Below are 22,877 nucleotides of genomic sequence, written 5' to 3'. Positions count from 1 at the left end.
TATGAAAAGTTGTTCGTAAGATCAGAAACACAGGTCTGCATCCTGATTTTTCAAAAAGTCAATTAAAAGTAAGATAAATCAATCAGCTGAATTAAAATGGTTGAATAGTGTGTGACAGAGTTAACAGGGGGATTCAAATATGAGTAAAAAAGTGAAAGTGGCGTGTTGGCAAACAGCTGGTTAAGCCCATCACATTCAGTCATTCTCATAGATGCTAATCTGACCCTGCACCTGCTCAACTTGCATGAGTTATTAGACTTTTATTAGAATGGTCAGAGTTGCTGTCCCCTCTCCATCATGGTCAAAAGTTTACTTGCTTATATAATAAAGGAGTTAAATAACTTTTTCACGCTCCATCCTCTCTTTATCACACATGTTGGCCAAGGTAATTAACAAGAGGACACTCATCTGTTACAAAGCTAAATCACTGAAGCTGGTTTGCTTCCTAATGCTAGCTGTGTTTCCATACGACTCCTGGCTACTAACTGATGTCAGAACAGTGAAAGCAGACCACTGTGTTCTCCCCTCATGTCACCATTAAAGGCCAGAGGTTTATCCACATTTGCAAACCACCAGAAACCAATTGCTGGTCTCTCAGCTTGCCCAGCTCCAGTCGCTGTTAACGGGAGATGGACAAACCATCAGCGACAGAGGCAACTACACTTTGCTATGAGATGAAATAAGCTTTCAGTGCAAATTATAACTTAATACACAATAATATAATAGTATAACTTAGTAGAAAAGTAGCATAGTAGCAGCAATACTATAATGTAGCAGAAATGATATGATTTAGCAGAAATACTACATGATAGTAGCCAACAGCAGCCTCAAGGCAGTAATGTAAAGGATGGATGCACATATTAATTGACAGGAGTTTTATGACAGCGCTGTCTGAGATTGTTTATTTGTAGATTTGACAGGGAAAGCAGACAGTGATGGAATGTATTACATTACTTTGAATGCAAGCTGTGCAATCACTTCACCCTGGAAAATAATACAAAATGGAAAAAACTAAGTGTATACACACACACACACACACACACACACACACACACACACACACACACACACACACACAAAATACAACACCCGTTATTGTCGTAGTACATGAACAATGAAATTATTGTGGGTGCTTCATACCAACTGTGCCAGAATAAGATCTAAATAGTTGATATAAACGGTTGGAATAATTAGCAAACAGGAGTAATATATACAGTCAATGGGGATAAATGCAAAACAAGACAAATTCATGCAGAAATAAGAGAAAGGCCTGTCAAGAGGCTGTTTGTGAGTTTGGAGGTGTGGGACCTCCAAACTCACAAACCCGAGGGCAGCGGGTCAAACAGGTGGTGGGCGCGGTGTAGTGCTCACCTGTGATGCTCCTGTTTTCCTGAGAGAGGAGCTGGCGATGGCTTCCAGGGGTGGAAGAGGGCAGACAGTGATTTTGGGGCAGTGTTAATTACCCTTCCTGTTCTCAGGAAAGCCATATATATCACCTTCCTCCATTTGATTTACATATACAGTAGTTCCCTTTAGCTCTTTCACCATCACCACCTCCGTCACTAGTCCTAAAGATGCTGCATGTCCCGAGCCCTCTCCATGTATCTAACACTGGTTCCTCTCCCTCTCTCTCTCGCTCTCTCTCTCCCTTCTTGTGTCTCTCCCCCCTCTACACACCTACTTGCATGTGACTGTGTCTGCTGTGTCTGATCCCAGGGCTTAAAAGGACACGCAGGGGAGAAGGTAAGTTTAGGAACACATGCCATTAGATGGTCCATATACAAATGTAGTTATTTAGCACAGTTAAAAAAATAACTTGATTAAACTTTAACTAAATGTTGGAGCTTAATCCTGAAATTCTATTTTTACTTTTGACTTCTTTGACTTTGCTCATCTGTGATTAACACGGCCCGATTGCAGTGAAATATAAATAGACTTGGCTAAGGTGTGACTCAATGGGTGGTGGAAGTAGTGGTTAGAGGTGCATAACTGTGCACTTCATTGTATGAACAGGGATGGGATTTGGATCTCTATTTTTCAACAGCATGTGGGTCTGTAAATGGTTTCCCACCCCGGTTAGGTCACCTGAAGTCTTTACACTCTGAAACACCAAAGTAACAATTTGTTACGCAGGCATCTGAAAAGTCTAATTTAAGACTCCTAAGTCTGTCCCCCAACTGGGGAGACCTTTACACAGGCAACGGCAGAGTACATGACAAAATTCTAGGGTGCTAAATTAGCTCACTTGGTAGAACAGGTGATCCGTGTCCACGAGGGTCAATGCAGCAGTCTGAGTTTGTTCTCTGCTCCTGAATGCTGTATTCTGTACTATGATGGACACTACACAATTTATTTAAAATGCTGTTCACTCAGCAGAAGTAGAAGATTTAATAGTTATTACCCAAAATATTTATATTATTATGTTATTTATATTATATTGGAGAAGAGAAGAACAAATGCCAGACTGGTGACCATTATTCCAACTGCTATAAGTCTGTAGGGTTAAACACACATTAAACACACAGTCTCTAAAGAGGGAGAGTGTCAACAAGCAAAATCTTCCAATCTGTCAGATGCATATACAAATACAGATTTGTTCTCATCACTCTGAATTCTTGGCTGAAATGTGTAACAAAGGGGAAAAGCAACAACACATACCAGAGAGTCAAATGTGGTTGTTAGCCAATACATTTTTTAAATAGTCAGTCATTAAAAAATAATTTTAGCCTTGGATTGCCTTACAAAAATTTTAACCTGATCATCAGGATCCATAAAGTGCGGAGGAGCAGACAATGTGGCTACTTTATGGATCACAGTGCAAAATATTTATCTTTGTAGGCTGAGAATATGCTTCAGTAGGTAATGATCTGTGTTTTGTCTCTTCCCGTAGCTGTCAGGACAAACAGAATGAAGGAATACCAAAATTATACATGCAGACATTACTGCATGTAATCTCTTAAAGCCACAGCTGATGGAGAGTGATCTTTGTGGGATAAAAAAAAAGTTTATTTAGGATGAAATAAGATCCATATTCTATTTGTCTGCTTGTGAACAACAATTGGTTTTGTTTTCTCCGAGTGGGTCCTGGTTTTGGTTGAAATTCAAACCCTAACCTGTGACTTCTCATCTGTACAAATGAAATTCTCTGACTTACCAAAGCGGGAGCACACCAAGGAAGCAACAGACAACAACCTCAAATTAAACGAACCCTCTTTTTCAATCATTACTTTTACCTTCTGGTAAAACGTGAAGTACCCTCTGAAGATTTACTAGAAGATGTAAACACAGCACTAAGGACGATACCAACTGCGACCATCCAATCAGCTAATCAACACCACGGTAGCAGTGGTCTGTAAGATGCTTGGTTACAAGATGAAAAGCCACATGGAGCTGTTTCCTCCATGGAGAAGGAGACTAGAGGCCAAGATCAAGGTAGCATGGAGAGAAGTTAGCAAACTTTTGAAGCTACAGAAAGGTGTAATAAAGAAAAGGTACCTAAGAAGTACAGAGTCCTTGGAAACTGCCAAGGAAAGACTCACAGCCTTGTCCAGCCACTTGAAGAGGTACACTAGAGAGCTAGAAGGCAGGGGGGAGAAACCAGGTCGACTCCACAGAACAATCTAAGGTGTACTCTCAGTGGCAGGGAACAATATGAGAACAGCACCACCAAGGCTGGAGACGGAGCAATACTGGAAGAGCATATGGGAGAAGGACCCAATCTATAACGACAATCCACAGTGGCTAGTGAATCTAAGAGACCACAGTAAACTCCCTGAATAGTCCAGTAGGGACCACAGTGGCAGACATCCAAGAAAGGGTATGAAAAGTTGGACAGCATTAGACCCTGACATGATTCATGACTACTGGCTGAAGAAGCTGCCGGTACTCCATGAGCCACTGGGAGCACAAATGAACCAGCTGCTAGTTTATGAGAGACACGCAGAAGGGACCAGTTCCATCCAACTCCCGACCAATAACCTGCCTATGAACTGCACAAGATCCACAGGACAATAAGAGCCTTCATCAGTAATGCAATGGGGATTCGGTGAACAACACTAGAGGTAGGGCTGGCCCAAAATTCATATCTCGATATTCCTTAGCTGGATGGTGATATACGATATATATCTCAATATTTTTTAAAACCATAAAGTAAGAACAAAAAGAGAGTTTTTAGTCAAAGCTGTGTCCCAGATCTCACACAGGCACTTTTATTAACGTACAGCGTAGATGTAAATAAAAAGAATTACTCTGAAATAAATTATCATTTTTTATTAAATAATAATGCTCCATAAATAAAATAAAACAATGTTGTTTTTGTGCATAACAAAATGCTCACAATTGTGCAGTCAAGATGTAAACTAAAAAGACACTGAGCATAATAACAAAGACAGATTTGCAGCTGCTCTGTTCCCAAGTTCTACTGCGTGACTGAGTTTGAAATCCTCTTTGTAACCATGTCTCTTAATAAGTACCATTTGTGGTCCTTACGCACACAATGCGGTAATATTACATTGAAGCCCATGCGTATCACTCCGCGAGGCTCCTGACTACGGTAGCCGTAATGCTCCAACAATCCATCAAGCGGTGCGGCTTTGTAGCTTAGCAAAGTCGTCCTAAAACATTTTTTGACAGATTGCTGAGCGCCGTGTACCACAGAAAATCGGTTCGCGGTCAGTAAGCACAACCAGAATTCATACATAAGGTGCACCGTCGAGTTTTGAGACAATGAAAGGATTTTAGATGGCGTCAACACGTTAGCCCAGTTAGCTCGTTAACCCGTTGACGCCGTCCAGCCCCACGCACGGGGTGATCCGCGGTAACTCGTTAACGGAGATTTGCCGTGTTAATGCAGTTATGGCGTTAACATCATTTTAACGAGATCACTGCTACCAGCACTAAAATAGCAATGTCCAAATGTTTAGTTTTTACCGACCAGCTCCTCTTTGATAGTTGGCGTGTCCATCTTGTCGTTGCCTGCAGGTGAAGCGATGGGCGAGGGGGAGTTGTGTTCAGTGAAGGAGAGAGGCGAGGCAGAGTAACGTTGTGTAGAGACAAAAGTGGACGAAAGAGAGGCATTATAACGTAACATAGACTATATCGATATAAACAATATTGTCACATCTCATATCTCGTATAAAAATATATCGATGTATTTAAAAACTCAATATGTTGCCCAGTCCTAACTAGAGGCCAACACCACAAGTAAACATCAATTGAGGGATCTACCAAGGAGATGCTCTGTCTCCACTGCTGTTCTGCATAGACATGGACCCCTTTGGTGAGATCATTGATAAGACTGGCTACGGATACAAACTATGGAATGGAGCAGTTGTCATACATTAAGCTGTTTGCCAAGAGTGAACAAGACATCGATTCACTGATCCACACCACCAGGATGTACAGCAGCGACATCGGAATGTTGTTCGGACTGGAGAAGTGTAGACAGATGGTAACGAAAAGAGGGAAGGGGATTGCACTACCAGAAGGCAACACTGCAGACATAGAGGACAGCTACAACTACCTGGGAATGACACAGGCAAATGGCAACCATGAAGAGGTCACTAGAAAAGCTGTAACCACCAAGTACCTGCAGAGGGTCAGGCAAGTCCTGAAGAGTCAGCTGAACGGTAAGAACAAGATCCGGGCCATCAACACCTACGCCCTGCCCGTGATCAGGTACCCTGCTGGGGCAATAAGCTGGCTAAAGGAGGAGATAGAGGCCACTGACATCAAGACCCTCGTCTTGATTCTTCTATCTCCTCCTGACCATACGTAGAGAGTTTCACCCAAAATCCAGCACCCTGAGGCTGTACGCTAAGTGAAAGGAAGGAGGCCGGGGCCTAGTGAGCGTCAGAGCCACTGTCCAGGATGAGACAACAAACATCCACGAGTATATCAGGAAGACTGCCCCGGCTAACTGCGTGCTCAGTGAATACCTCAGGCAGCACAAACCCGAGGAAGAGGAGGCGCCTCTCTGCCATGGAAGGACAGGCCCCTGCATGGTATGTACCACCGGCAGATAGAGGAGGTGGCTGACATCCAGAAATCCTACCAGTGGCTGGATTGAAAGACAGCATGGAAGCACTAATCATGGCAGCACGGGAACAAGCTCTGAGCACAAGATCCATAGAGGCTGGGGTCTATCACACCAGGAAAGACCCCAGGTGCAGGCTGTGTAAAGATGCTCCTGAGACAATCCAGCACATAACAGCAGGGTGTAAGATGCTAGCAGGCAGGGCATACATGGAACGCCATAACCAAGTGGCCGGCATAGTGTACAGGAACATCTGTGCTGAGTGTGGCCTGGAAGTCCTGAGGTCAAAATGGGAGACGCCCCCAAGGAAGGTGGCGAACAACTGAGTTAAGATCCTGTGGGACTTCCAGATACAGACGGACAAAATGGTGATGGCTAACCAACCGGACATAGTGGTGGTAGACGGAGGAAGACGTATGTGATAGTGATCGATGTAGCGGTTCCGAGTGACAGCAAAATCAAGAAGAATGAACACGAGAAGCTGGAGAAATACCAAGGGCTCAGAGAAGAGCTGGAGAAGGTGTGGAGGGTGAAGGTAACGGTGGTCCAAGTGGTAATCGCAGCGCTCGGCGCAGTGAATCCCAAGGTAGGCGAGTGGCTCCAGCAGATCCCAGGAGCAACATCCAAGTTCTCTGTCTAGAAGAGCGCACTCCTAGGAACAGCCAAGATACTACGCTTGAAGGATAGACCGCCGCAGGATGTAAAGTGTTTTCTAATATGTTAAAAAGTTGAGCTACAACAGTAATTATCTAGAGCTATCTGTAAAACACATGCATGTCTCTGGACTATGGGGGGAAGCCGGAGTACCCGGGGAGAACCCACGCAAACACGGGGAGAACATGCAAACTCCACACAGAAAGACCCCGGCCTGATGGTGGAATTGAACTCAGGACCTTCTTGCTGTGAGGCAACAGTGCTTCCCACCGTGCCATCGTGCTGCCCATTGATATAACTGATATCAGTGGGCATTATATTGATATAATTATTCAACACAAAAAAGTTCAATCAGTTTTTGATTTAGCCATCGGGAATGCGTACGATTGGCAACCATTTTATATTTATATGTCCCATGTCATTGAACAGTTTTGTGGCACATAGAGAGTGAACCCAGATGCAGGACTCAGCAGACAGAATTAAACTCAAAATCACAGCTTTATTTAGCTTCCAACTACTCAGAGCCCCTCCTAGATGGCCAATCTCCTTGCCCCATCTCCAAGGGAGAGGCCAGCCACCCTTCGTAGGAAGCTCATTTCCACCGCTTGTGTCTGCAGTCTCGTTCTTTGTTTACCTCAGTGACCTAACCCTCGGAGATAGACGAGTTGTCCCTGTCGTCCCCAGACTCTCCGTCCTCCATGGAAGACGGGCTAGTGGGATTAAGGAGATCCTCAGCAGCGCTTCACTCACACATGAATGTAAACATTTCTTAAAACCAAAGGAGCAAATAAAGAGTGCAGAATAAAAACACTGGATCAAAGACCCAGGACCATGACAGTGACAGTAATCCCACACTGCAAATGCTTTTCTAAATAGAAAAAAAACACAATGGAACATGATCAGTGGCAGAGTGACAGAGAACGGAACAAAAAGCAGCAAAAGAACCAGAACCAGAGTTAAGCAATGTGTGGAGAACTATTCCTGAATGCTATTCAAAGAAATTAGAAGGAAGAAGGTTGTCCAAGAGACAGTAGTTCAATACGTAATTGCAAGTATCTCCCATTTTCCTAGCAAAATATGAAGAAACAAGAGGTTGCGCTTCATGCATTACTGCACATTTTAATAACACTCTTCCATTAAGTCTAATCATTTATAGAACCCTTAACCTCCTAGGACCTGGCGTCCACATATGTGGACATCACATTTTGGGTTATTTAGACCAAAATACTCAATTTTGCTCTGCAAGGGCCTGATATCCACTTACAAGGACATTATACTGCTACTGTTCTATCGAAATTTAAAATGAAAATCCTCATATGTGGCTCTCATTTTTGTTAGAAACAAAAATTAGGTAAAAAAAAAAATCTGCTAATTCTTTGTTTTTACATTCATCAGGTCCCAATCAGCCCAAATATCAAAGAGAAATTAAAAATGCATGCCGTGGAAGAGTTCGGGTCTTAGGAGGTTAAACAAGGATCAGGAGTTAGTTCAGTAGCCACTGGTGTTTACCCACTATCACCAAATTTAAACCAGCTTAGAATTTAAACCCCAAGTAACCAGACATTGGTGTCACATCAGCTTTACATTTCTTTAAACATTTAAACATTGTATGTGATGAATTGCTGTAGCCATTTACCTTTTTGTTGAATCCCTCTGATAATATTTATAGATGTGAGTGCTAGAGGAAGGAATCCCTTTTCCTGTCTTTCTGTCTGTTCATAGGGAGCACCAGGTGAGCCTGGCCTGTCTATCATTGGACCAAGAGGACCTCCTGTAAGTGTCTCTCCCTAGAACTACGAACCCTTTTACCTTTAATCACGTCTGCTTGTCTATGCAGCAAACATCTTTATTAGCTACCACTGTTGTAGAACTCATCACATCAGTTTTGTGGACACCAACAGACTTTTCAGCTCTATTAATTAAATTAGACAATTCCTTACTTTTCAGGTTTCTGGAGTACTGAGCACGGATTTATGTGGCTCGGCCAAATTGTCTTTATTCAAGACTGAGTCACTGCTCCATGACAGAATATTGTTATATAATTGCAGAGTGCATGTGTAAACGATTGCATTGGAAGTTAAGTTAGACTGGATCACTAGTCATCGTTATTTTATCAGGGAACAAAGCTGGATGCTCCATCCTTGTCCAGCTGGGCTCACGGCTAGTTATCCAGTCATACTGGTTTCTCTTGTTTTGACCAAAATTCTCAGGTGACAACACGAGTTGAATGTTTCTCCCCGTTTATAGTTTACAGGAGGGCAACTAGCCAGCCTAAGCATCTGTTTTTCTTAGTGTTCATTATTATAGTCTATCCTTTTGTATGCCCACTTTTCCTGTATTGTAATAGGCATTTCTAATAAATAACAGGCTGCAGAAGAGACTCTGCACAGGAGAATCCAAGAAGAGTCAGTCGCAAACACATTACAGTTGTGAACAAAAAACAGAGCGCTGAGGAAAACAGGAGGTTATGCAACCCGAGGCAAAACAAATGCTTCAGCATCTTTAGCATTTTGTCATGTCACTGGGTTGGATGAATATGTGGTACATTTTGAAGCTTCACAGTCATTGCTGGCCTGAGGGGAGACAGAACATTTTTCAGTATCTGATTTCCTCGTGTACACAGAAGGAAATCGCACACAGTGTATTCACCATTTACAAAATACGTAAAAATAGCGGAACCGTTCTACTCTCAACTACACTTTTCCAGACTTTATGTCAGACTGTCAGATGCATATTAAACACTCTCATGGTTTTCTCTTTTTTTCATCTCTTTAGGGACAACCTGGTACAAGAGGATTTCCAGGATTTCCAGTAAGCTATAACCACCTGTTTGCCAGGGTTGTTTTTAGGCTATAATACTTCATGAATTAGCTGGTGATTGATGATTTTACTCATATAAAATATGTAAAAACATTTTCTGCACTCCTTTAGATAAAATGGAACATCAAACCAAAATATTACCATCTTCTCATGATTAGATTGCCACTTTGTGAGTGCTGCTCAGCACAGTAAACACAGACCAATAACTGTTTTAACTAGTAGCATACTGGTAACAGCACCTTCCTTCTACTACCACCAGCACTGCCATCTGTATGTCTGAGCAAGATACACAGTCTTTATTTAATTGCCAGTGTATTTCCTAAAAGTTAGAAATTGCATCTTTGTGAGTCAGGGACTATAACACAATCTAAATGTTGTACTGTCTTCTCCTCTCCTCTCCCAGGGTCCAATTGGGTTAGATGGCAAGCCTGTGAGTACCATTAAGTTCCTTTTGTAAACTGGAAGAACTGAATAATTTAGTTCCTTCACTGGTCATTAATAAAAATTCTACCAGCCATCATCATCTTTATTATTATTTTTTAGTTTAGTGATGTTATATGTTTGGATTGATTTAATTGTTTTGCCTCCACAAAGGGACAGAGTGGACCAAAGGGAGACATGGTAAGTCATAAACATAAATAGTGCCAATCAAGCACTCGTTATAATATAACATGAAAAGTACACAAACAGAACAAAAACAAAATCTTGTCCCGTAACTACCTGGTACTTCTCTATTTCCCGTGCTTCTTATTGCTTGTTGCTGTCTGCTGGGACAGACACATCTGTCCCTGCATTCTTCTGCTCCTTGTCAACCTCCACTATATGTTGGCTTGACTGTGTGGAACTCGACACCCTGTTGTTCTTAACCACCTTTGGTGGTGTCTCCTAATGGGGCTTAGGGACTGGAAGTCCATATGCAGTCCCATCCTACAACTATCCTGCAACAAGGTCTGCAACCCTGGGCCTGTCAGCTGTAGTAGACTCTTGCCTCTACGGATCTGGTGTTTAGGATCTGTTCTTGTGCTGTCGTCCTCTGTGCTGTCCTTTAGCCACCGTTAGCTCTCTCCCAGCCGATCGTCCCGAGCAGTTGGGTAGGAACAGGAACCGTATCCGGAACAAAAGTCCATCACCAACCTGCCAAGGGAAAACTCTGGCTACTAGCAATTCTGTTTTTAGAAATATGACACAGGGTTATGTCAGTCAAAGGTTTTAAGGTTAATACTGAACTGGTGTGTAACTTTGCAAAAAATGTCAAACTCTGTAGTTTTCTTTGTTTCCCTCCCCCAATTGGACGGGGGGGGGGGGGGGGGGTGTCATGCAAATGGCCTGATTTTTGTATGACGCTTTTCTACTATATCTGAGCACTTGAAGTGCTTTACACAACCTGCCTCATTCACCCATTTACACAAGCACGTTTTTCTATAATTTTTATATGTAAGTGTTTTCAATCTGTCATTCACACACTCTCTGATTGTTGCATCAAGTCAAGTCAGCTTTATTTATATAGCACATTTAAAAGACATCAAGTGTGGGCCAAAGTGCTGAACAGAGGGATAATATAATCAAATAAAACAGAATTAAAATAGATAAGATAAACAACATCAGAGAGCAAATTGGGGTTAGTGTCTTGGCCGAGGATATTTGGCATGCAGACAGGAGCAGCCAGTTTTCTCCTTAAAAACGATGTAGGTTTCATAGACAATTGTGAAACTATCTGGGAATGTTAGGGGAAACAACATTCTTCCCACTTTGTATGGCTGGACAAAGTTGGACTGAAAAACAGCACAGAAACACTAATCATGGCAGCACAGGAACAAGCTTTAAGCACAAGATTGATAGAGGCTGGGGTCTACCAGGTTCAGGCTGCACAGACTGTTCCCTGAGATATTCCAGCACACAGCAAAATAGTGCAAGATGCTAGCTGGCAGGTTATACGTGCCATGAGCAAGTGGCTGTCGTAGTACACGGGGAGATCTGTGATGATTATGGCCTGGAAGTCCCAAGGTCGTATCCAATTATCCAGTGGGATATGGCCTTTAGGATGGTTGAAAATGACCCAGCTAAGATCCAGTGGGACTTTCAGATACAGACAGGCCAAGTTCAAGCAGAGGAAGACAGCTGTAGTGTTAGATGTAGCTATACCAAGTGATAGCGACATCGGGAAGAAGGAAGATGTGAAGATTAAAAAATACCAAGAGCTGAGAGAAAAGATGTGGAGTGGTCCCTGTGGTAATCAGAGCACTCAGGGCAGTGATGGCAAAAATAGAAGAGTGGCTAAAGCAGATCCCAGGAATGGCAGTCGCAGGAACCTAGTCCTAGGAACACCAAAGATACTGCCCAGGACCCTCAAGATCCTAAGTCTCTGGTAGAGAACCCAAGTTTAAAAGACAGAGACCCCCCACAGGGCAAGTGGAGCAGCCCTGTGCAACAAAGTTGTTCTTTAACAAATTAAAAACACAATGAATATAAAGTTGGGATAGACTGGATGGATGGATTTGTGCCCCTCTTCCTGAGTTCTTTAATAAACCAGTTGCTGAGATCTGACAGCTACTTGTGCAGGTCACATCCAGGCCTTAGTGGGAAGTTAACCTGAGTGGGTTCGTTCCTAACAAGAAGTTAGAACAGTCCATTTTTCAGTTTGATTGATTATTCTGAGAAAATGATTTTCACTCATGTTAAGTCTTTCACACCTTGCAGCAGCTAATCAATGCCTAGGTCATATTTAAGACAAAGTGTTTTCCTGGTGTCTTTCAGGGACAGCGTGGTCCTAAAGGACACCCAGTAAGTATCTGAGACCTGATGTCAGTCCTCTGATTACGCACTGCTCAGCTCTTTGCTACCTTTGTAACCAACTCCTCTTTTCTTTACTTGTGTTCTTTTGCTGTCCAGGGGGAACCTGGACCTAAAGGGGAGAAGGTGAGATTTTTATTTTTCATGTTTTTCTTTTATTATGGCTGGTGAGTGTACTACCCTTTATTTGATGAAAGAAGTACTCACACCATTTAATTAAAGCATCAGAAGCATAGATTGTATATAAAAGATGGGCCACTGATTTCTGGAGTCCACATTTGAAAGAGTAAATGTCTGCTTATGGCTTCCATCATGTTGTTTTTTAGAATCAGGGCAAGATAGCACAGTGCTTATCAGCTTTAACTAGCATATCTCTACAGTGTGTGGTAGCAGTAATGTAAGCAGTGTGTCAGCCTCAGAGGGCAACATTATGACACCATCAAGGTGTATGCTATCACATTTGGGAAAACTCTTCTTGAGCTACAGAACTCAACACAGTTTCCATAGACTAAACTACACTCACCGTGTGAAAGGGCTAGGGTTAGGGTTATGGCTCTTTATGCCATTCAGATCAGTTTCATTTTTCTGATACTCTAACGATCTCTTTCTAATTCAACTTTTTTCGTTTATTCAAGGGTATCTGTGGCGATTACACACATCGGGTAAGGAAACATTTGTGCTAAACTAATTCTTTGCTGGTTCTCTTTCAGAAGAAGTCAAAGTTTAACATATTGAGTGTGTTATTATTATGTTCTTTTTTTAAGATTAACTAATAGAGTTGTTAACGATGACAAAAATAGATGAATGATAGGTAGCACATGTGGAACTGCAGTTCTTTGGCCCTCTGTCTCTGCAGTTCAGGTAGCTGAGGGAAAACAGGGTCCCTACCAGCAGCATGCTATACAGACAGATGTGTATGATTGCCAGGAAAAAGAGTGTGCTATGTAATGGAGATTTGTCTGATAAATTAGCCTATTTTTAGCTAGTCTTTAAGTTTTTAAGAAACCCCTGCAGCAGTCTGGAGGGGCATTCCTACGGTATAAACACAGTCCAGGCCGCAGTCTTAAGGAATTGCTGTTTGTGGAGTTCAGATGTTAATTTAGTCTTAGTAATAATAGACAGGCAACAATGTCTTGTCAAATACTTTGTTTCCAATATTTACAGGTGAAGATGGCTCTAATACGCCACTGCCTTTTCAGTTATTCACCTAGCTCAGCAGAGAGTCAAGCTCCGCCTACCTCTATGCTTTTAGGAGGGTCAGGTTGAGGTGGTAAATCTGCATTGCTCTGCCTTTGTCAATTTGCACAACCTCATAATCAACATCCACCACTACCATCACCTCAAAGGGCCTTGGGCATTTGAGTAATTTGAAGTTGGATGAAGGGACTGATGCAAGTGGATTTTCTCTGAGAATTATCTGGTTCTAGTTGTTTATTGAACAACTACCATTCAGAGTTTGGAAATGGCTGCAATCACAGCTTTGTAAGATGATGACAGATGTAACCTCAGAGATGGTCTTTCCCTTTTCACGTAAATGGCCTCCTTGATTCTGCCCTCAAGCCAGCGTTCCTCCCTGTCCAGGATGTGAACATGCTCATCATTGAAAGAGTGTCCACTGGCCTGTAGGTAAATAGACTGCAGAGTCCTGGCCTGATGAGGTGGCTCTTCTGTGTTGTAGCCAGAGGTTGTTTGGTTTCTCCGATGTATAAATCCTGGCAATCCTCCTGCACTTAACAGCGTACACTATGTTACTTTGTTTGTGTCGGGGGACCCGATCCTTGGGGTGGACCAGTTTTTGGTGCAGCGTGTTTTGGTGTTTAAAAGCCACAGAGACCCGGTGTTTAGAGAAAATGCATCTCAGCTCTTCCGATACTAAAGATTCGATTATGTAAGCTGGGCGAATGTTGACCTCAGTTCTGTATGTAACTTTCTGTTTGATTTGATAATGAAATGGTTTGTTGCCTAAAATGACAATTTCCATGGTGTGTAGGGCCTCTTTGTGCAGGATCTTCCTCTGAAAACCCTGGCTGCATTACGATCAAGTCATACTCTGTTGAAGGTTTGTGGGTGTCTCTGAACACCCTGTTTGATAACCCTCACTGGGTGCTGCGAGGTCATGCCACAAAGAGAGCCAGTGCCCACGAACAAAGGCACTCGTCAACCTTCTGCTTTCCACCCAGAGAAAAGAATAAAGATTCATTAATCAGGATCAGCTTAATGCATTTCCTTTTGGTGACACAAAACCTTTACTGAGTATTTACTTGATGCTTTTTTTAAAAACTCCAAGTACTCTTTGCTACAAGTCACAGTCACACATTCAGTCAAGTTTTATTTTGTCAACGTAAGATATCAAAAATCCTTTAAGGAGCCTTAAATTTCCACTTGTCAGCATGTTCATTGTTTGTCCTTTAGTTTTGCATTTCTGATACTTTTTCATTTTTATGCATCTCAACATAAAGACAAATATTCCCCACAGGAAAGACCATTTTTATCTGATTCATTCTTAATATTAGCAGCAGGTGACTTATATCCATGTAAAGCTGTTCTCAGTTGTGGTGGATCACTGTAATGGTTGGAGACAAAGCAGCAGACTTGCCTACTTTTACTCTTCCCTCACCTTTGCTTATAATCTGCTGTATGTATTTCCATAGAACTTCTAAGTGAGCTTCTGAATAAAGAGCGTGATTGGTTACATAGCAAAACAGGCATCGTCTAACTGAAGTCAATCAAATGTAACATTGGATACGTGTTAAGACAGAGAAGACTGGCCAGGAATTATTTTGGGTTTACTTTATTGATAAAGGTGCTTTCGTTTTAGTGGCATCATAAAGTTTGTGGAAATATGTACGCTTTGTAAAAAGTAGGCACGTTTCATGCACTTGGGAAAACAAAGCTCTCATCACAGGTTTACTTGTACTGACCTTTTATCTGATCGCACTGGTCATCTCAACAGAAGCGACGTATTGTACAGCCCTGTGTTGGACAGTTGGCCACAGTAAGTCTGAATATGTACTGTAACTCTACTGCTGTACTCTCTTTGTGGCAAGACAGGCTCCTTCCTCTGCTCCACTGCAATCTACGGGCCTGAGTAACAGTTAATGGGGATGCTGATCCACAACAAATCCTGCACAGCAAACAGAAAGGCTCTCTGCTGGCATCTAAGAAGCAAAACAAAATTCAGCATATAATTTAGAGCATATCAGTGCATGGACCATCCCCTTTGCAGCTTCAGGCCTATAGTTTGCTTTACTGGGGCCTCTTTTTTAGATTTCCTTTCTTCAGCCTTATTTCCTTTTTTCTAATTTGACTTCCCATTTCCTTTCACCCTCATTTCTTTTTCCCTCTACATCCCTCCCCCTCTATCCGTCTTTCTCCTCTTCTACCCTGTTTCCTTTCTTTGGCCTCCTGGTGACCTTTGCCCTGTGACCTTTTTGCATCGCTGGCCACCTGTGCTTTGTGACTTCCCCCCCAGCAGATGTTGCCCATCACCGTGCGCAACATGCCCTCAATAAGCCCTCTAATATTAAAACGCCTCAAGGTACAATTGTGTATGTCCCCTGCTTGCCACCCAACTTCTCTTCCTTCCCACAGCTTCTCTCTGCTGCCATCCATGTGTGTGTGTGTGTGTGTGTGTGTGTGTGTATATATGTATATGTGTATATATATGTATATATATGAAGGTGTGCATAAAGCTGGACAACAATGGTACAAATATTGTATTGTATAGCTTGCGTAGCATTGAATTAAGATAAGATGATGGTTAATTAAATGTCTCTGTATGATGGTCTCTAGAGTCACAAGTAAAATGGTGTTCTTGAAGGTTTTCATATTTTACACCAGCCTCAATCATGTGATTGGTTTTCAGAGCTTTTGGATACTTGGGGTTTTTTGACCTCATTGACAGGGAGGGCATTCACATCATTGAATAAGAAAGGCACTATTTCTATTCACTGTCTTCTTGATCCACACTGGTAACTGTGGACAGCAGTCCAGAAAATGAAACCTGTGTGATTGTGTTATTGCTAAATGACTCTTTGGTCACTTTTGGAGCATCTATTGACCATATGCTTGCATATCCTGTCAGCTGAGGGTCACAGGTCAAGCATGTAGAAACTGGGTATTAATTGAAAAAAGTCATTGTTCTCCAGCATAATAACTGCTCGCCCTGTTCCTTAGCTTACCTTGCTCTCTCCAATACCACAGCACTTGCTCCCCACCCTTTATTGAATTGATTGCAGTGTAGTGTGAGGTTGTTTGGACATGGCTGGTGTGGCTCACTGTAGAATGACAGGTTTTAACTCAAACTCTCTTAGCAGGGCGAGCCTGGAATACAGGGGCCTGCGGGACCTCCGGGGCCACCCGGTCCACCGGGAACACCGGGATCGGATGGGACCAATGGCCCACCGGTGAGTCTTAATCTGAGTTTACCTCTTTATATATTCTCTGGTGTCACGCACCATGGTGTCAAATTTAAATTTAACAGACTTTTCCATCTCAGACAAGATTTAAGAGACTCACTAGTATAAAGGTTCACTTTATATGAATGTATTTACTGTTATGCTCTCACTAGAGGGAGGGGCATAATGTCATTGTTCACAAGATTATGACATGGCTCGTATAGTCTTTGTAAAACAAAGTTTTATGTCACACAGGGTAAACCTGGGGAGCCAGGCAAACCTGGAAAAGACCCAAGGGTAAGCATTAGTGTTGTGACTCGTCATGTTTTTCTAGAGCCTTCACATTATTAATTCATGCAACATTAACGTTCTTCTTCCTTCTTTATGCAGCTCTTGCCTGGACTAAAGGTGAAAAAACATTCTTTCTAATACAAAGTGCAAAATAAAAACAGCATCACTGTAGCCCGCCGTGATGAATTTAGAGTTGTAGGAGTCAAACAGGCCACATGACACCAAGTCAGAAAGTTTTCAGTGTGCCTGATGCAAACGCTCCACGTGATGCATTAATTGTTATGGATTGTTTGAAAGCAGGAATGTGAACTGTGAGCTCAGATGTGACGCAGAGATGTGAAATGCTTACTGCGGTAAATCAAAGCTGAATGTATAGATGCTTTATACATATACACTTATTGTTTTATGTCTTCAGGGTGAGCCAGGTGTGCCAGGGCAAAAGGTGAGCTCCCTTCTGTGTTTTACATTTAAAAAGTATTATTTCAACTATGCTGCTGTGAAATGCATATTCCAGTAGACACATTTTTCCTTATGAACGGAAAGAAATGACCACTTATTTACTAATGATGGACGTATGTATCGTGTAGCTTTGAATACCTGCGTACGATCAAAGCAGAAAGATTAAGGAAGTAGTATTTTATTTATTTTTATGTTCATAATGAACTCTTATATTTTTACTTTAAAAGGGAAATAAAGAAATAGGGCTCAGTTTTAATAGGTTTCGAGACACCACTTTGATCATCTGTTGGCTGTTACTGTGCTTTCAGTGTTTATTAGTGTTATTATTTTGGTGTTTGTATGTGTGTCTGTTTGTCTCCACAGGGGGATCGAGGTGATGTTGGCCCAGCAGGCCCAAAGGTATTTACCTTCTGCTTTATGTTTGACCCAAAGCATCAGGAGAAACTCTCCAACACACTCTAAGCTTTTAAGATCATCCTCTAAGGTTTGAGGACAGTTTGCAGGATACAGTAGCTTGCTCCAAGAGATCTAATCTCCTGATGACAAGTGCCTTTAAACCCTATCACTGGTGACAATATTACTATTTATTTATTTATACTGTTTATTATTTACGGTTGCGGATGCTGTGTTTTTCCTTGCTAGTCTTTTCTCTCTCTCTTTCCTTCTGTTAACTCTCTTCCCATTTTCTCTTTCTTTCTCTTTCCTGTGCTCCGGTCCTGTCCGTTCTCAGTGTAATAACTCAAAATAAAATAAATAAATAAATATTAATAATAATAATAAAGGTCCAATAAAATATGTCAATCAAGTGGACCAGTAAAGCTGTACTGGTTTACATGGGAAAATAAATCCTTCAGACTGTCCTTGTCCTTCACACAATGATTCTGATTGCTCTAATGTGGACAGGACATACAAAAAACAACAAAGACAATATTATTATTAGTTTGTGTCTTTGTCCAAACTGTATAATCGAATAAACAGTTGTAGATTTTAATGTCTCTGCCATCTGGATATGAACAGTTATAGCAACGAATTCACAATATAAATCTATAAGATGTGATTTTGCCCAAGAGCTCAAACGTTGGCACTTGTGAAAATAAGCTGCTGCTCTCCTTCTGTGCAGATTATTGTAAATGTTCCATCTTATCTGTTTTCTGCCATGAGCCCATCAGCTCACTGACATGAAACATTACTCACTGAAAGGACTACAAAATATCGTGTGCGCCATCTAGTGGAGAGTATAATTATTGTTAAATTTACAGCATTGTTATCTGCTTCACAGGGAGTTGGGGGAGACCAAGGAAATAAGGTAAGAGGAAGTAAAATAAGGCACCTTTTGTTTTTTCTGAACTACTCACTTTAGTAAAGTAAAGCTGAGTTCAAAGCTGAAGAGCCCGACACAGACTTCTCTTCATAGTTTCTGGCCTTAATTCCACGAGAGGATTTAATTCAGTTCCATAGTTTAAGCAGCTAACAAGAGGAGGCTGTAGCTCTACTTCTGTCAGCTCCCCGTCTCCCTGTGGTCTGTTTCCCCTTGGATGAAGTGGACTGTCTGCTTGCTTGAGCTAATGTTTCCATGCACTGTGTGGGGAGGTGAAAGAGTGAGGGCGTTCCCAGAGAGAGGAGAGAGAATGAAAAATAAAAGCCAAGCAGGGAGCTTGTGTGTGTGTGGCATTTTAAGGATTATTTATTCATGCCAAGATGGCAGATGTCACTGCTGGAGTCTGGGTGATAGGAACATGCTTTAAATGTATGAATCAGTAGAAACAGGCTTCAAATCCTTCTGCTGTCTGTCTCTGAACACACGAAACTGGAACTTACCTGGATGCACTTATGTCTTAGATGCTTGTCATGTCTTAGAGGCTTTACCACAGAATAATTAAATATGAAGACATTTATTGTCTTGTTTTTCTACATGGTGGACTCTGCTTCCTCTGTCAGCACTGCAGCAGTCCCAGCAGACCTGGGCTCACAGTACATCTCTGTACTGGCCACATTAGGATGGCAGGGTATGTTTTCTCCATTAGGGGCCTCAGACAGATGGTGGCAGGAGGAAGGTTAAACTTGTATAGCATTTTGTATCCACAGGGAGCAGCAATCTGTGAAGGCTTTTACTCTTTAATAAAGAGAAAGTGATTTCACAGGCTGAACCTTCAGTGCCCAGAAATAGTTGCACAAGGAAGAATAATCTATGAACTTAGGGGAAATTGGTCCTATAATCTCAGAGAAAACTCCTGAAACTCCCAGCAGGAAGCTCGGGTCTAATGACACACAGGGAACAGACACATCCAACACCTCCATCAGTCATTGTTGCAAAATACTAACATAGGTGATGTTTCTGAAAGCAGCTCTTATTAAAATTGTCTGTTCTGCTCCCATATTTTAAATACAATAGCAGTAAGATACTGGATTTCATGACCAGGAGAAGTGTGTGCCCACATTTCCTTCACTGCAAATGAGGAGGAACAATTAAATAGCCGGAGGAAATGATGAAGAATAAGATAAGAATAAGCAGGAGGGAGATAGACATTATTTCACACAAGTCATTCTGTTATCCAATCCAATGTCTGACTTTATGAAGACATTTTAGTTGCTTAGTTGAACTTTACACATTGTTGACGGTTCATCTGCTCATGATTCGCAGCAGGAAGGACTTGCAAAGGATAGAAACGGACTAGAGGTGGCTAGAACAATAGTAAAGTAAACTGTGCAAATCTAATTGAAAAGACATTTAAAAGTTGCTAGAATACGAGGTATTCAGTGTGACATGGTGACTGCACATATACTTTCATGTCCTGTTTATAAGATTGGGGGAAACCTGCAGTCAGCTGAGACTGAAGAAGTCACCTGGATGATGACAAAACGTTTCTCCCACAAAACGCTACGTCCAGATGAACAGAATCAACTTTTGGAGATGCACATATGCTGTTAGAATATCTTTCAGATGAAACTTTTCAGTGGCGTTTTTCTTGTTTCTGTGTCTCTGTGACACATTGAATAGGTGTTGAAGCAGATACTGTCACTCATTGGTGCACACATGGAATTTGTAAGCGGTTATGGAAACTCTGGCAGTAGGTGTATCTCCTTGTGCTTCTTGACTGTCAGGACACTGGGCTGCAACACAAACACAATGAAAGCAATACTGCAGTGTCATCACTGGCTGATTACGGTCTCTTCAGTGTAAGAGTTGCCGATAGGTCTTAAAGGTATCCGTATGTGTAATTTGTTTTTGTAATGGAAACTTTGTCAGTGCACATATATCTACACACACTGTAGGTCACAGTGAAAAGAAGTGTTAAAATGCTAACTTTGTGAACATTGGACAAACCTTTGAGTTTACTAATGGGACACTTTGGGATCATCTCAAGTGAACTCTTGTGTTTTGAACCACCACATCCCAGGTTGTCCTGTAAAAGTCCAGCAGCCATTTCTAGAGGAACTCTGCTCACTGTACCTTCTCAGGCAGAGCGATCTTTGCTGGGCTTTTTTGACCAGTCTGGAGGTGCTGAAGGTCCATGTCATATCACTGTAAGAACAAGAAGCACTCGGAGAGCACAACCTCCATTACAGCAGCAATTAGTCAATGAAATTTTAAAAAGTTATTAGATCTTTAAAACAGCTAAACACAGGCATTGCATTTTCTGCAGAAGACTCATATCTGCACAGCTGAAGTGTTTCAGTCCAACTTTGACTCAAGATCAAGAGGGGCAGCGATCATGATTAGCAACAGTAAACAATTTACGGTTTATAATGTAAAGGCTGATTCAACTGGGTGATGTGTGATTGTGGCTGGAAAACGATGCTTCTTTGCACCTAACTAAGACCTTGGAAGACAACCTCGATCAGTTCCATCCTCTGGTCAGACCACATCTGAACCCCCTTCACTTCACTTACCAGCCCCACTCAGAGTTGTGGAGCTGATCAACCTTATCTACATTTTCATGGTTTTTTTTGACATTTTCATCAATTTTCATCAGGCCGACCCTGCTGGATAAAAAGCTGACCGTGGTTATCAGCCTGCTTCCTTGGGGGTTGTGGTCCAAGGTGACTTGGGCCTCTTTGTCATGGGGAGGGGAGGGGGTTCTTGGGCACTTTGGCCAATCTCGGGTCACGCTGACATGGTCAGCCTCCGGCAGGTTGGGCTGCCCCTTGCCTCTGATTCTCTGGGGCTCTTGTCTTTTGGCTGTGAGGGCTCAGTTGGGGGCCTTCATTCTTCTTCTGGGGTGCAAACAGTTCTTATAGATATGTGGCCTTGGGTCTTGAGTACTTTGGGGAGCTGTAGATGGCCCAGGTCTCCTACGTCTTTCTCTACCTCCTTCTGGCCCCTGGGGTGCGCCCTTGTCATGTCTCATCCTCATTACCAAGGATATGTTGTGATGAACACTCACAGACACTTTCTGAAAGTTTTGTTAACATGATAACTCGAGAACTAGGCAGCGTAGGATTTTTACATTCAAACCGTAGGTGCATCCACTAAAACTCTCAGATGAGTTTGAATCCCTGTGACACCTTTTCTGAACATCACCTAGAATCTACCACGAGGCGGCCACTATTGTTTTTTTCACTCTTTGTGGTTCATAGTGGTTTTGTTTATTTATGGTGGTTTTGTCATCTTTCTGTCATCATAGCTTGTTAGTAACTCACCCATTTCAGTGTGTCAGTGAATATATCCGTTCCAAGATGGCTGTCTTTCCGTGCTGCTGGATTTTGCTCCCTCTTTGACAGAATGTGTAGTCTTAATGATTGTTTTCATGAAACTGGCTAATTCTACCAATCATTTCTATCAACCTTCATATTGCCACTATTTGTTCAATTCATGAAACAGTAAATGTTTAACTGTTAGAAGCCACGGACAGAACGGTTAGACAACAATGTCCCCCAGGGCCACTTACCAGCTTACTATGTATTTATTTGCTCTGGAACTGCTGACAGTATTCTTCAGTGGACTGATTATTCTTGATTTTCATGCAGATAAAATTGGAGATAACAGTGTATGCCATTGGTTAAGACCTTTTCTATATGTATGACAGGGAGAGAAAGGAGAGCTGAACACTGGAGCCCCGGGAATTAAAGGAGAGCCTGGTTCACCAGGACTGCCGGGACTAAGAGGACCCAGAGTGAGTGAAATACAATGCCATGAAACAGCAATGCAATTATTACTTAAAAAATGCTTAAGTAACTCTAACTCTGTGAAGTTACTGCATAATATTAGAATATTTTTATTATAGGGTGACAAAGGATCCCAGGGAGAAAAAGTAGGATAAGAGCACTAGAAATTAATTTTGAAAGGGCCTTTATTCAGAAAAATATGAATCCTATAGCATATTTATGCCTAACCAAAGTCTTATGTCTTACATCAACTAATAGGGGGAAGCAGGTCTTCAAGGCCCAGCTGGCCCAAGGGTAAGTTCTGGATGAAATAAAAGTTTTTATTA

The 22,877-nt window shown here is 42.0% G+C and overlaps 1 protein-coding gene across 14 annotated transcripts in view; it reads left to right on the top strand.

Moving 5' to 3' along the window:
- col13a1 (collagen, type XIII, alpha 1) overlaps positions 1-22,877 on the top strand; it is a 103,155-nt gene that overhangs the window by 48,777 nt on the left and 31,501 nt on the right. For 6 of the 14 annotated variants that reach the window (XM_040033817.1, XM_040033814.1, XM_040033824.1 and 3 more), the window contains 17 exons: positions 1,717-1,743; positions 8,411-8,461; positions 9,464-9,499; positions 9,912-9,938; positions 10,103-10,129; positions 12,263-12,289; positions 12,398-12,424; positions 12,934-12,960; positions 15,774-15,836; positions 16,612-16,704; positions 16,951-16,992; positions 17,086-17,103; positions 17,402-17,428; positions 17,809-17,844; positions 18,725-18,751; positions 22,473-22,559; positions 22,810-22,845. In XM_040033817.1, the coding sequence (XP_039889751.1) occupies positions 1,717-1,743; positions 8,411-8,461; positions 9,464-9,499; positions 9,912-9,938; positions 10,103-10,129; positions 12,263-12,289; positions 12,398-12,424; positions 12,934-12,960; positions 15,774-15,836; positions 16,612-16,704; positions 16,951-16,992; positions 17,086-17,103; positions 17,402-17,428; positions 17,809-17,844; positions 18,725-18,751; positions 22,473-22,559; positions 22,810-22,845 (678 nt within the window). Of the gene's footprint in view, positions 1-1,716; positions 1,744-8,410; positions 8,462-9,463; positions 9,500-9,911; positions 9,939-10,102; positions 10,130-12,262; positions 12,290-12,397; positions 12,425-12,933; positions 12,961-15,251; positions 15,294-15,773; positions 15,837-16,611; positions 16,705-16,950; positions 16,993-17,085; positions 17,104-17,401; positions 17,429-17,808; positions 17,845-18,724; positions 18,752-22,472; positions 22,560-22,809; positions 22,846-22,877 lie in introns of all 14 variants that reach the window. The other 8 variants (XM_040033818.1, XM_040033828.1, XM_040033816.1 and 5 more) reach the window with 7 other exon arrangements.

This window comes from Simochromis diagramma, unplaced genomic scaffold (genome assembly GCF_900408965.1).
Source record: "Simochromis diagramma unplaced genomic scaffold, fSimDia1.1 OVJJ01000176.1, whole genome shotgun sequence".
In the NCBI taxonomy this organism is placed as follows: Eukaryota; Metazoa; Chordata; class Actinopteri; order Cichliformes; family Cichlidae; genus Simochromis; species Simochromis diagramma.
Note: the sequence above shows the minus strand (reverse complement) of the source record. Positions and strands in the feature narration are given on the sequence as shown.